The sequence below is a fragment of the Choloepus didactylus genome, chromosome 2 (genome assembly GCF_015220235.1).
Source record: "Choloepus didactylus isolate mChoDid1 chromosome 2, mChoDid1.pri, whole genome shotgun sequence".
Lineage (NCBI taxonomy): Eukaryota > Metazoa > Chordata > Mammalia > Pilosa > Megalonychidae > Choloepus > Choloepus didactylus.
In genome coordinates this window covers 11,943,917-11,958,459 of record NC_051308.1, presented here as the reverse complement: position 1 = coordinate 11,958,459, position 14,543 = coordinate 11,943,917, and the positions used below count along the sequence as shown (strand labels likewise).

The window sequence follows — 14,543 nt, the reverse complement described above, 5'->3', positions numbered from 1 at the left end:
TCTAAGCCTGAAAAATGCAAAAATGGAAAACCATGGAATCACACATGACAATCCCAGGTGAAGTATTCGAATACCCTGAAAATCGTCCTAGAATGATTATCCCCCGGTTCAGGAAACCTGAAAAACAAGGCTGGCGTGCCCCCATGAGACCTCCGTGGAGACAGGGACTTACCCATAGATGACATCATCGTCAGAGTCGTTCAGCATGGAAAATGCAGGATTGTCTTTCAACTGGGACTCTGAAACCAACAAAAGCATTTTTATTTCGAGCAATTCATGCTATTAGCCTGAGGAGGCAAGACCCTGTCCTGGAAAAAGGATCAGAGTCAGAAGGGCTGACTTCACATCCCAGCTTCCACCATTTATTATCCAGGTGAACCTGAACCAACCATTTCATGTTGTGAGTCCATTTCCTCAACCACAAGGCAGAGGTAACACTGTCTACCTCGCAGGGTTGTGGAGTAGATGAAATCATCCTGCCTCAAAGTCCAGGCATAAGCTGGAGCCCACCCAGGTGAGGCTGCCTCCCTCGCCGGAGGCAGGCCCCAAGATGCCCGTTCCTTTCTCCAAGTGCAGACAGGGAAAAGAGGCCTCAGAAGCCCGGCTCTGTCTGCCCTGCTCCCCTGCCAGACGTTGGACCTGCAGGAATTCACGTCTAAGTCTCTCCCTCTGTAAAGTGGAGTTAATTATACCTTTATCATAAAGTTGTTGTTAAGATCAAATGAGACAATGTACACAAAAGTGTTTTGAAAACTCACACCGATATAAAGTGTCAGGTACTGAAATACTACAAAATATCTCTTGCCTCTGTTCCAGGAAGTCCTCATCCTTTAATTCCCTATGCAAGAGGCAGGTTTTGTTTGCTTGTTTGGCTTTGTTCTGGCCTTATTTTGAATGGCATGTCCTAGTACTCAACAGACTTATTTCCCTGTGGCAAGAGGACTGATGGACGTACACTTGACATCTTGTGCTGGAACAACACGACTCAGGTTCAACAATTGCTGGGTTCTAACTAAAACTCAGAGTCTGACATTTAAATTACCTTATCTCTGCTGAAGAGAAGAGCAGGTGAATTGTGGTGCCCCACAACAATGACAAACCTAGCAAGTGGGTCCTGTTTGTTTAAGGCTCTCTAGAAGCAATCCAGACCCCAGGGTGGCTTACCGTAGCAGAGCATTCTTCGATGGGGAATACACAATGCCAAGGTGTAGAGATAAAGTTCAACAAGGCGTAGAAAGATAAGAATTCTGCTGGTGATCCAGTCAAGGGAGAATAATGCAGCCTGGGGACATATACTTTGGACACATCTGCATCTTAGCTTTAAGCTGGCTGCTGCTTCCTCCTCACCAGGGTTCGCCCTTTCTAGTGCTCAAGTCCAGTCACCACACAGGAGCTCCCCATAAGTCTGCTGTTTAGCAGCAAGCCACCATCAGAGGGGCATGGTATCTTTCAGTGTCACAGTAAATCACAGGTGACCCTGACCTGTCATAACAGCAGAGAAGAGGCTCCCTTCTTGGGAACTGGCTTCCCCAAGAAAGCGCTGGGGTTGGGGGGTGGGGGGTAGGGGGGTCTCCTATGGCAGGGGCTGATGGATCAAGTTCACACCAAGGGCAGGAATGCAAGTGGGCTTCTAGATGAGTCAGGCCTCTAGACCCAATAATGAGATGCAGAATTTGAACAAAGCTCTCAAAACTGGCAGTTCTTAACCTTTTCTGGATTACAGACCCCTTGAGAAACTGAGAAAAAGTTTACTGTGAAATTCAGTCACAAAAAATTGAAAACATGTGCCTCAGTTGTAAGGAATTAAGAGGCTCCCAGGGCACGCACCTATGATTTAAAGGTTTGCTCCCCAGGTGCCCCCGATGGGCCCCTCACTGAACCTAACACACATCGGAAAATGGTCAGTTCAGCTTGGGAAGCAACAACCCTACTCCACTGATCCCAGAATGGAAGGCAGTCCCAATATTTCATGAGCCTTTCCAGAGACACCCAGGGTTAAACTACTCATGATTATCACACCAAAAGAAACTGCATTTGCATATGTGGGAGTGACAGTCAAAGAGATGCCATCTGGGCAGAGGACGCTGGGTTAGACTTTCTGGTACTCCTCAGTGATCTGATGGAGAATGACTGACAGCTCCGGGCTGGTGTGAGCCTGGACTCGTGGCTGGATTTCATGCATCTGTTCAGTTCCACCCCCACTGAGAAGACACAATGGAGCATGGAAAGAGGGTCTGAATCCAGGCTCTGCCACAGAGTAACTGAGCTTGGGGGGGCACGTGATTCTTAACCCTGCAGAATTAGGGAAGTAACCACGGTCCCCCATCTCAGGCTGTATTGGGGGATCAAATGAGAGCATGATCAAGCAGTCAGCCCCCAGGAGGACGGCAAATGCCAGGTCCCCGCAGGTCTGCAGGGGGTCAGAGTTGATTTGCCTCTTCTTGATAGTCACAAACCTACGACTCTAACCCTGGATGTGGAGCAGACCCTTAAAGCCTGAGGTCTCCCAAGGAAAAGGATATAATTCTGGTAGTGGGTTGACAGTTCAGCTACAAAATTGTCTTGTAATACCTGTGCTCCAAACCTTAAATAAAGGATGACGATGCTGGAAAAAAAGGCAGGGGAGGGGAGACAGCAAAAATAAACAAAATAGCATCGGCTTCATATACATTGTTACACTCATCCATTAACACATCCCATCCACTATTATTTCTGCATGGAAACTTTACACCACCACACACATAAACACACACACCCTGCCTTGGGTTTTTTTTTGTTTGTTTCAGATCTAGGAGGCCAGCTGCTGGGACAGAATGAGTTCACCCTGTCATAGACCGTATCACAGGTCCCTTCTCTCCCTCCCTTAACTTGGGTTTTCAAGACCATCTCCTCTACCACAATATCAGCTACCTGAGGAAAGTCTGCTTCTCCACCATATACTCCCACATCCTTGGATAGTGACTGATATATACAGTAAGAGGGGATTTACATGTTTACCTCCACAGCCAACACCATCTCTCCAGAAACGGCCCCCTAATAGGTACTATCCTGCTCTCAATCTTACCTCCCTGGAGTCTATGTCTCCACCTGGCAGACCACACCGATTATTCATAAAAAATGGTAAACAGATCACTTCACCTCCCCGCATAAAACCCTCCAAAGTTTCCCGTCCCTGTGAATAAAACCTGAACGCCCCCGCCCAGCCCAGGCCTCCCCCACCATGTTCCAGCCATACCAGACTCGCGTGACCCTGCGCTCTCCAACTCACCAGCCTGCTCCCACCGCATGCCCTGCGCCTGCTGCTCCCACTGCCCAGAGGTGTTTCAGAGCTCAGCCGTCTTGGCACTTGGGCCTCGGGTCAAACGTCCCCTCCTCAAAGAGGCCCCTTCCCCCTGTCTAAAGTACTTGCTTCCCTCCTCCTGCCACTGTCACTTCCCTCTGTTCTAATTTTCATTACGGGCACCTATGCCATTTATTTACTTATCACATTATTCCTCTATTAGAATACAACAAACCAATCACAGGGAGGAACTTGTCTGTCTGTTCACCAGTGTAGGCACTCAATAAATATTTGTTGAGTAAATAAATGAATTTCCTTCAAAACTTAGAAGAAAAATCACAAAACAAAAGCATAACTTCTCAGATAGACAGTAGCTCCAACCTACGGACTGTGCTCATGTGAGGTTGAGAGAGAGAGAGAGTGAGTGTGTGTGTGTGTGTGTGTGTGTGTGCGCGCGCGCGAGAAAGGGTGTGAGGGGGTATGAGTGAGGGTTTATGAGGGTGTGAGGTGTGTGTGTGTGTGTGTGTGGAGTATGGGGGCCAAGAAGTTACAGACAACCAATATGTCACCAAGTGCTGAATAGAGGTTGAATAAATAATAAGTAAAACATAAGGTACTATCATTTTAGGTGTATTCAGATGCCATTATGGCTAACAAAATTCAAGTTCATGTAAAGGTTCATGCTGATCCACATGCTCCCTAAACACTGCACACGACTCCTGGTGGTTGATGAACGGACGGCGGAGGCTTATGGGATCCTCACAACCCCGAATGCCTGGGGACCACCAGAACAGGGTGGGTGGAAGCCCGGCGAGGGGCCTCCAGAGAGGAAAAGGGGCTGACCCCATCTGCCATCCAACCACCAAAAGAGAAATGCAGATTGCTACATTTTTTTTCCCTCTGGATTTCGAGCTCAGAAGAAAGAGACAAACCATAAATAACCAAACAATTATCTGGAGTCTATTCAAAGGAACAACCACCCAGGTCCAGGCCACTCCTCCGTCAAAGAGGCCAGCACCACGGGCAGCCTGTGCCGCGGTCATGCCTGCCGCCACCTGCCGGGAGGAGGTGCCTCAGGGCCCTTGCTCCTGGTGCCGCCTCCTTCCCGAGGGCACCGTGCTCTCCCACCCCAGCACCGACGGTGCCGCTGCTCAAACGCCACGTGCTGTACTAAATGCAATAAAAAATAACCTGTCAGGCTTCTCGTCAGCTGCATAGGGCACCAAAGGGGCCCTCAGGTGATAGGCACATATCTAATTCTCCGGAATGAGCTCAACTGCGTCTGCTCCTTGTTCATGTCAAATGTCAGACAAGAAGTCGGCTCTGACAGCTCCTGGCTGTCTGTGCTTGGTTCATGCGCTCCTGTTTCCTTGGGCAGCTACAGCTGAAACATCTGCCCTCCTGCCCGTTACACAGGCTCAGTGCCCCAGCCACCCACCCCGGGAGAGAGGCCCTCCAGCCTGATGAATTTAAGGGCAGGCTGAGGAAGGACCCCGAAATTCACCCCTCAAAAAGAGAGAAAAAAGATTTGTGATAGCAACTCATGGCTTTGCTTCTTTCAAGAAATGAAGTCTTCTTACCTAATGACAAGCACCACAAAGGTCAACGCGGTCAAAAATTTTAACCTGAGATCTGAAAAAGAGAGAAATAATTCCCTTAAACTTTGCAAGTAAATTCCACTTTTATCTCAGAGATCCTAAAAATAAAAAAAAAATAATAAGGTAAAAAACCCCCTGAACAGAAAAACCCTCTTCCCTCTGCACTTTAAAACCACAGAGTCTTACCTCTGTGGGGACAGGAGAGATGCTGTCCTCACTGTTCCAGGGTCCAAGACATGGAGAATTAGGACCCTATAAGATCGGGCAGACTTGCCCGGACTTCAAACTAGAAGACACCCCCAGCCCTGTGCCAGGGCCAATTCTGGAGAGAACAAGCGTGGCTCTAAGCCTTGGCGCGTGGAAGTGGTCCCAGGTCACTCACTTAGACTTGCTTGGAGCTCCTCCCCAGGGGCCACAGGGGCCGGTCCCCTGACTGGGGGAAACAGGACGACCCTCCGGGCTTCCCCTCGAGATAAGGCCCTGACCCAGCAGACTCCAGGCCCCCTCCCATGGGAAACCCCTTCTGGAAGCATGCCCGGTGCTTACCTACGTAAGGCATGTGACGCAGCTCGGAGCAAGCCCGCACTATCAAGAACAGAAGGTATAAGATATACACAGCTGCCACCACCATGAAAAAAGTCTTCATTCCCTGGAATAAAATGAGACGGTGCTTGAGAAAAGAGCAGAGCTCCTCTCCTTCTAGCGCCACCACCTGCAGGAAGCCCCGAAATCCTCACAAGGAACTGAAGCCCTGAAGCTCGCTGCACAGCGGAACAAGAATGCCCCAATCCCTTCAACCTTCCTTTCGCTGCAGTGCAGCCTTTTGTTTCTCTGTGAACACGCACAGCCCACCCCAAAGGGACCCCCAGCCTCTTGCTGACCAGATTTGTAAGAACCCACACTCCCTCCACTATACACCCGAAGTTTCTCTCTCAGAGCGTGTGATGCTCCTGGCACACTGCCTCCACACGGGCACTGCTCGATAAATGCAGTGGCTCCTGTGTGTCTTTCTCCCCTGGGGTGAGACCCTGGCCCCCTGTCCTGCTCAGGAGGATGGTGGCACAAGTCAAAGAAAGAATCCAGGAAGGGATCCTGAGTCTCAGCTTCTCTGGACCTCAGTTTTCTTCTCTGTAAAATGTGGGGGTTGAACACATAATTCTATCATTAGGTGGCCTTGGGAAAAAAGACACTTTCTTCTCCAGTTAAAAGTTCTGATAAGGACAGCCATGTCAGCAGGTTCTGCTGGAGCTGAAGCTCTGAGGAGGGAAGGGCATGGCCCGCGCCTGCAGGCCCCTGCCCAGGGTGCTAAGGCTCCCAGGGGCTCTCCTTCACGCCCACCCACCTCCCCAGCCCTCTCGCTTCCTCTCAGAGCTGCAATTCCCCTGTTAGGGCGAGGATGAAGCCCCCAAGTGCAGGCAGGACACCCCGATTCTGTTTCTGCCTCTGCTCCCCATGTGGTCTGGGCTGTACTTTCTCTGCTGTAAAACAAAGAGGTTGGACTACTTAGGTGAGGGCCTCTCTCAGCATTTCTAGCACCCTAGAAGTCTCTGGTTTCTGCAGTGTTTGCTTTAGTAACAGCCGGCAGCCACTCAGTCTGTCCTTCCCGGGGAGGAGGCAATGATTCGGGAGCCCCTAGAGGCTGGTTTTCCCCCACAACCAGCCCGAGAGGACAGACGGCCAGGGACGACCAGGGCCAGGGACCCCCACAGTGAGAGAACCTGCTGCACAGTCACGGCCCTCGGGCCACCTGGGGAGCACGGAGTCCTGGCCCGGATGCTGCTCCCAGCTGGGGGGTCGAGCGCAGTTCTTGTCACCTCCCCTCAGTTTCCTCACACAAAAAATGAGGGACTATACCAGACAAAGGCTACGGGCTACAGGCCATGTAACCTTTGCATGAATCGTTACATTTTATCTAAACCTGGGAGTAAAGGTCAACCAGTGTCTTCACTCACGTGTGACTTGCCCAGTGTCTGTGGCATCTTTCCTGCAGTATGTGCCAAGGCAGCTCCTTCGTCTCCATTCCTTTGGTGCCACCCCCACCCCAGCCTAGAAAAGCCTCCTCTGGGGTCCTCAGCCTGTGTACAACATGGCCTCCGAGGCTCCCTCCAGGTGTCCAGCTTTCCTTCCCGGCCCAGCTCTCCTCCAGCCTCCTCTCAGCGCAGGCCCCGCGTGGTGTCCCCCATCTCCCGCCCCCTCAGCGCATTCCCTGCACAACCCGGGAACAGCATTTCTCTTCTCTGGCCCGGAATGCTCCCTCCCCTCGTCTCCAGCTCAAGGTGCAGCCCTCCCCTCCCTCCAAAAACAGATAAAAGCATTTCATACAAGGCTAATTAAAACCTAAAGAAAAAGGACAAAATGCAAATAAAAGGCCCTCCCTCCCTAACAGCTTAAGCCCTCAGACCACTCTGTTCCCCGACTTCCCACCGCCCATCACCCACTGGCACGAAGTGACATGCGAGTGGCAGTCTTTCACAGTGGTCTCTATTTTCTCAGTCTGTTCTCCGTAACAAGTCATAAGTTCTGTGAGGGCAAGGAGCATGGCGTGTTATTCAGAAAGTTTATTTTCAGAGACCTTCAAAAATCCTCAAGCTTATCAACAATAAACTAAGGGCTACTGGCATGCTCTATGGGTTTCTGCTTAAGAACCAGGCAGCTACAAAATAAAGCTTCAGTGGCTGAGAGATTCCAAATGGAGTCAAGAGGTCACTCTGGTGGACATTCTTATGCACGATATATATAGCACTTTTTAGGTTTTAATGTATTGGGATAGCTAGCAGTAAATACCTGAAACTATCAAACTCCAACCCAGTAGCCTTGAGTCTTGAAGACGATCATATAACAATGTAGATTACAAGGGGTGACAGTGTGATTGTGAAGACCTTGTGGCTCACACTCCCTTTATCCAGTGTATGGGTGGATGAGTAGAAAAATGGGGACAAAATCTAAATGAAAAATAGGGTGGGATGGGGGGGATGGTTTGGGTGTTCTTTTTTACTTTTATTTTTTTATTCTTATTTTCACTTTTTCTGGTACAAGGAAAATGTTCAAAAATAGACTGGGGTGAGGAATGCACAACTATATGATGGTACTGCAAACAAGTGATTGTACGCTTCGGAAGATTGTGAATATATCTTGATAAAATTGAATAATAAAAAAAAAATAAAAAAAAAAAGAACAAAGCAACTCCGGTTAACTTAGAGATTATTTCAAAATGAAAAGTTTAAAGAGAAAAAATACAAGTAAAAAGAATTAATACGGCTGAATTGTTAAAAAAAAAAAAAAAGAATCAGGCATTTACATGTTAGTCTCGATACAAGTTAAACATCTTTTCAACGTTTCTACGAAGAATCACAGATTTTATCACAAAGTCATACTGAGAAACGCTAGACTTCAACCAACATCAGGTCTCAAATTTCTGTGGTAGTAAAATCACTCTTTCTGCCTGCCAGGGGCCTTGGGACCGCCTGTGAGTAAGCGGGCTGGGGTCTTGGCCTCCTGGCTCCTGAGCTGGCTCCTCACCGGCCCCCCAGCCCTGAGCGCACACGCAAGGGCTCAGCAGTGAGCCAGGCTGAGGGAACAGAGAGGGGACACCTGTGACAACTGGGAGGGTCCGTGAGAAAGCCACATTCAGGACCCACTGCACAATTTGCAGGATACTGGTAAGATACAAATGCTGGACCCCTTGTTCAAAAGGTATTAAGAATCCCAGGGTGGTGACTGCAGAGTATTAAACCAGTCATGGGGTCCTTCTGAGCACCGAGTGAAAACACGGTTTAAAAAGTCTATTTTTCTTTATACTACTCAAGCACATTTTTCCAGAAAAACTCTCCCACCCAGGAACTTTCTGTAGTTCTTCCCAAATACCCTGTTTAGGCAAGCACATGTCAACAGTACAAATGAAGTGATAAAATTCAGTAATTTTATAAAACAGTACTTTAAAAAGACCCTCAGGCTTCATTAGACATCCTTACCTGAAAATTTCCTGTGTCAACTCGATATTGGTACGTTGGATCATGTAATTCATTAACTCTAAGAAACAATTATATTTTAAAAAATTATAGATTAATAACTGGCTTTGCTTTTTTTCTTTTTTAACTTTTTAATGTAAACTACTTACTAACCAACAGCAAAGGATTTTCAAAAAGCCTCCTAGATTTATGACACGGACTAAATTTCACGTTTCACATTTAAAAAGCAGACACACCACTAGCCTGCTGTGTGCCAGAGTCGTCAGTGTTGTGAAGTTGCCCTCACATAGAAACTTATTTTTGCTTATAAAAATCCCTATCCTCTTATTTTTGCATTTCTGAGAGCCATTCCAAGCACCTTTTAATGGCATGTGTAGGCACTTATGAAATAATGAGGTTGTACCAAGAACGCAGAAGACTAAACGTCGTCTTCCATGAAGTTCATTTTCAAAATGGAAATGGGCAGCTGAGATGACAGGTGAGCAGGGACAGAGAAGGACAGGTAGTGGTGATGAAGTGAGGGAGAGGCCAGCACCATGTGGGTCACTGTGGCGTCAAGCCGGGCAGGCCAGCCCCCAAATCACAGCCCCTGGAGGGGAACCACTTCGGGAAACTCCTACTCAGGGGCTTCACACTGTTACTCCACTAGGCTTCTGCTGTGGGAAAATACTAATACTATTTGTAGAAATAATATTAGAAAAATAGCATTTGGGAGCTGATGTGAGGATGGAAGGTTTCCAGATGCAAGTGAAAGGAGAACCGAAAACTCGAGGGGGTCAGTGGAGAGCTAGGACCTAGCCTGAGCATCATTTTAAGGCTCTGTCTCTCTAAAGAAGAATTCTTAAACAATGAGTCTTTGTCCTTTTCCAGCTTAGACTAGTGGAATGGTGTATCTCTACAAGCCATTCAAGCAAAGATAAATTCCTCAACTCAAGCCATACTACTAACTCTTGAAACGCTGGATGACAGATTTCTTTCCAGATGATTTCACAAAATACAGCGGTACTTTTGGTCTGCCCATGTCAAACGCTTTTCATCACTAGAGTGTCACACATAATAAAATTACTCACGTTTGCCATATTCCTAGTGTGACAGACGCCAACCACAACAGTCCAACAATAAAGAATTTAGGCAAATAGAAAGTTAAACACTTTCTTTCTCCCTAAAGAGCAAAACAGGGAAGAAATACAGAAAACCAAGTTAGTAATTCTAGTGACACACTGACCCCAAATATTTCATATTAGATAAAGACATTCCCATCATGTCTACATAACACACATTCTTCTGTTGAGCATGAGGATGAAGATGGAGCTTCGAGGATAAATTTCTATGAATTAAGTCCCACAAGAGTGAGGAAGCAACCAGGGGAGTCTGGGAAGGGAGGACCAGGCCTTAAGCTCTCTCCACAGAGCCTACCTGGACACGGATGCCATGGTACACACACAGCCAGAAGAGAAGCAAGGCACAGAGAAACATGGACTGGAAGACATCGTCCAGCATCCCCGGGAACCAGCTGTTCACCAGAAAGGAGAGGGGGAAGAAAGGATCTGCAACAAGAGAGGCAGAAACGCATAACCAAAATGGGGCTCCCTGTCGTCCAGCAAAGGGTACCCCATTCCCTAGGGAGGGAAGGCTCAGAACTCACTATCGGGATCCCCCTGGGTCAGGGCCAAAGGAAAGGGAACGAACCCAAGGGTATTTTGTTTTTCAAAACACTTAAAAGCCACTTAACAGATTGCTCTGGGAGCATTACCAAGAGCCGTATGCTCCCACCATCAGCTCCTCCCTGCAGGCCTGGGAATTCCTCCTGCTTCAGCGCTGGAAGCAAACGCTTTTTGGAACAGGTAAAAAGGAAAAGACAGCTGTGCTTGGCCACCTTCAGCCAAATTCCAAGACTGCTGTGTCTGTAGCAAGTCCAAGTTTTAACTACCTAAACAGCCAAGTACTTGTTAAAATCCCAGGCATCTACCACATCTTGGGGAAACATCACTCATGGGGAGCTGAGGAGCAGACGGCCAGACATTCCTTCTGGGGGTACCAGCAGGCTACTTCTGGAAAGCTTTGGGACTAGGCCACCTATAAGATTCCTTTTAGCTTTAAATTTTAAGGGGAACATTTCCAAAATAAAATGGCACCTACCATTGTAAAGCAGCAGCAGAGGCAAAAGAATGGACATCCACTTCTGCTCGATCCCCCAGTCCCGCATGGAGAATTTCCGTAGGGAGTGTGCAAACAGGCACTGCAAACCAAATCGGGCACCCAGTCACTGTCCGAGGGGCACTCCTCTTTGCATACATAGTGTGCTAAGTCCTCAGAAGCTATGTCTTCCCAAATCTACAATCTAGGTGTCTAGGTGTCAGGCCTGCTGAGTTAAATCCCTGGTTGAACTGACTACTGCAGTCCCCACGGTAATCAATGACAATTGAGGTAAGAGGGTAGAACTGCTGCAAAGAAGCCTTGGATAAGAAGGGGTGAGGGTGGGGGTGGTCACCAGCTGTTCCCACAAGGGCACAGAGGGACCCAGAGTATAATGGCCATAAGTCCTCTGGAAAAGTAAAGAGCCTCCACCCCTCAGCCCCTCTCCTGGAGCAGACTGCTCCAGATGAGGCTGGCATGGAGGAAGACTCACCCTGGGCACAGGCCACATGTGTGGACCCCACACCCTCCTGGGCCTGCAACTTTTAGAGATGGTACTAGCTCCTAAAGAGGGCATCAAGGTAGCAAGGCCTGCGGCCATGGGCTGAGGAGGGGTCTATTTTCAAAACAGCCCCTGAAGAAGGCACATGGGCCCATGGAAGATGTTTCTCTAACTTGCTTTAAAACAATTTTGTGATTTTCTTTAGGCCTCTGTTTTTTCCTGTAACTTGGCATAAACCTATACTTTTCTAAGCAATCTGGATTACCCAGGCTGATGGGTGATTTCCCCCAGTCCAAGTCATCTGATGAGGCTCAGGCCTGTTTCTCTTGCTTAAGAACATGCTTAAGGGCCTTGAGTACCAGCTCTTTGGGCCCAAGAAGGTGAGAGCGGAATTCAAGAAGGAGCAAGGATTTCTGGCCGACCAAACAGATATATCGGTTTTCCACTTTCATTTGCCAAGTTCACTAGAGGAACCCCTGGGGTTCCCTGAGGCCCCTGGCTTAGCCTGAGCACCAGACCCTCCAGCTTTCTGCCCATTCTAGTGACTGCGTCCTGTCTGTCCAGCCGTACCCCATAAACCACCATCGCCTGTGTCTTTCTGCATAATCTGCTAAGTGCCACAAGGCCCTGGGGTGCCAAGTGGAGGCCACTGCTGTAAGCAGCAGACCCATCCCCTAAATGCCACACCCTCCCCGTCAGCACCAGGGCGAGCAGCCCATGAGGGCAGAGTACCACCCTTCAGAAGCAGTAAGTCGGGAACTCTGTTCTACAAAATGAAGCCCACTTCCTCTTCCTCCAATTTATAAGTCCTCTTCCTCACAGCCTGGCCTTCTGTGGGGATCTCTTTGGTTTGTAAGAGTAAGCCCTTCCCCCAGAGTTACAGTGTGCTGTGGACACAAACCTCGGATCCCAAATGAGCCCAAAGCCTGCATTTCCAGATCCACTTCCCTTTGGCCTTATTCCTGCACAAACCCAGAAAGAGACCAAAGGTTGGGTGCAATTTACCAAATGAAAAAAACCCCAGACTGCACTGTGTCAGCACTCAGAAGAGGGTAACTTAAAATAACAGACAAGTCCTTCCACGGATGTGAAATGGCAGTTTTCACTGTATAACAATGAAAATGCACTTAAAAGCCGGTGCTTTCTAATTACTATTACATGGAAATCCTTGTTAAAAGGTATCATGTCACTTGGACTCTTTTTCATTTTGCACTACAGTATCCCAGCAGACATACAAGAATATTAAGTAATAGCAAGTCAGCCCATTTGATGGAGTGTCTTGAAGAATTCAGACAGATCTTCCATGTGGATCACATTTTGATCTTCATCACTGCATGAACTACTACCTTTGTCCTTGCTAGGATTCAGAGGTACTGGGTCAGCAAATGGTACTTACGGTGACAATGAAGGTAAGCACCACAAAGACAAATCGGAACCAGATTTCCAATTGTGAAAATGCAGGGTTATAAGTCTTCCACTGAAATGGAAAAGGGGGAGAAAGATTTGGAAAAAAAAAAAAAAAATGTAAAAGGAAACAAACCAGAACATTAATAATGGTTTTATATCCCGACGTGAGAATATATTAGAAAAATTTTTCTTCCTTATACTTTCCCACATGTTCTAAAAATGTTATATTTACATGTAAGTACATTTTACTTATATATTAAAGAACTCAGATGTACAACACCTTAATTACCAAGAATGGAAAACAGTTCTAACAGTGTCATACTAATTATGAATCTGGAAGATAAATTATTCCATAATCACAGTAAGAACATTAAATTGTACATCCCATATCAAAAATCAATCCTGCCAATCTATTAGAAAAAGCCATGTTTTCCACTAAAAGAAACAAATTTTTAAAAATGAAGCAAAAATGTAAGATGTTCTAAAAAAAGTCTAAGTAAAATATATAAATATAAACCTGAAGCCAATTAAAGTTGCTAGATCTCATGTTGGCTGGGTAGTGCCACGTGTACCAAGAGAGCACGCCTGGCAGAACAAGGGCGAGCCAAGGCTGAGGCACCCAGGTTGACACCAGGGCAGAAGGCGGCTCTTCCAACCTCATCACAACCAGGTGGGCAGCCAGGCTCCAAGGCACCGCACCGGGCCAACGGGCCCCATTTCAAAATATTGTAGGAAAAAAAATGTCGACCTGGTCTCTACCCAGCAAAAATGCCTTTTAAAAACCAAGGGAGGGGGAGAAACCTAAGACGGCGACTAGGTGAGACAGAGAAAAAAACACTTCCGTGGAAAACACTAGATAAAAAACCAGAAAGGATCCAGAACACCACTTCCAAAGTAGCACCAGCTGGACAAGTTCTGCTAAAGCCACAGGGAACGTGCGTTTGGTGAAACCAGGAGTCTGCATTCTGAAACGAGTGAGTGAGTAGGCTGAATCCCTCGGCCACGCTGCACTGGGGGGAAACGGCGGGTTGGAGTTTTTAAAAAAATAAAAGCCTGGGAACAGCTGCAGATAAGACAGGAGCGGTCTGGACTAACGCCTCGGTGTCTGGGGTGGAGGATACCCCTTCCCACACCCACTGCTGATTGTCTTGGGTCCAGGGAAACAAAGGGGAAACGCACAACTTGCAGCCGTCTCCCCAGCAGGCGGGGCTGCTCCTGCTCGGGGCCAAGCACACAGCACGGAGCCCAGCCGAGAAACCCAGCCTGACAGGGAGTCTATCCTGCAGCACCGCTCACGCAACACAATATCGGCCATGGACAGTGGCCTTGAATACACCCACGGCTGATCATCCTGGAGCTGGGAGAGTGGAGCTGTGCAGAAAGGGGGAAGTTAACGCGTCCCATACAACCATCTTTGAAGCAGGCTGGGAACGCCCCTACACAGCCCGGCAGCCCAGGGCTTCCCTGGAGGCCGGCGCTCACTTGTGACGTGGCACGGCCCACCCCCCTTCAACAGAGGTCCTGGAAAAGCACAGCAGGGAGGGGGGAACCGCTCAGAAATCCCAGGGAACCTACGCCAATACCAAGGACTTTTGTGTCAGTGGCAGAGAACAACCTTAAATCTCTGGGAACACCTGGGAGGTTTGATTGTT

General features: G+C 48.1%; 1 protein-coding gene across 2 annotated transcripts in view; it reads right to left on the bottom strand.

Annotated features, from left to right (window-relative positions):
• The window catches only part of TMEM181 (transmembrane protein 181), an 84,813-nt gene that overhangs the window by 3,564 nt on the left and 66,706 nt on the right, over window positions 1–14,543 (bottom strand). The window contains exons 7-15 of one of the 2 annotated variants that reach the window (XR_005214438.1): window positions 12,881–12,961; window positions 10,986–11,085; window positions 10,263–10,393; window positions 9,917–10,008; window positions 8,850–8,907; window positions 5,425–5,527; window positions 4,861–4,912; window positions 2,523–2,605; window positions 173–1,253 (exon numbers count right to left, since the gene is read on the bottom strand). Coding sequence is in view for 1 of the 2 variants with exons in the window: in XM_037820629.1 (XP_037676557.1) it covers window positions 191–239; window positions 4,861–4,912; window positions 5,425–5,527; window positions 8,850–8,907; window positions 9,917–10,008; window positions 10,263–10,393; window positions 10,986–11,085; window positions 12,881–12,961 (666 nt within the window). In the remaining variant the exon portion in view is untranslated. The remainder of the gene's footprint in view (window positions 1–172; window positions 1,254–2,522; window positions 2,606–4,860; window positions 4,913–5,424; window positions 5,528–8,849; window positions 8,908–9,916; window positions 10,009–10,262; window positions 10,394–10,985; window positions 11,086–12,880; window positions 12,962–14,543) is intronic. The other variant, XM_037820629.1, reaches the window with a different exon arrangement.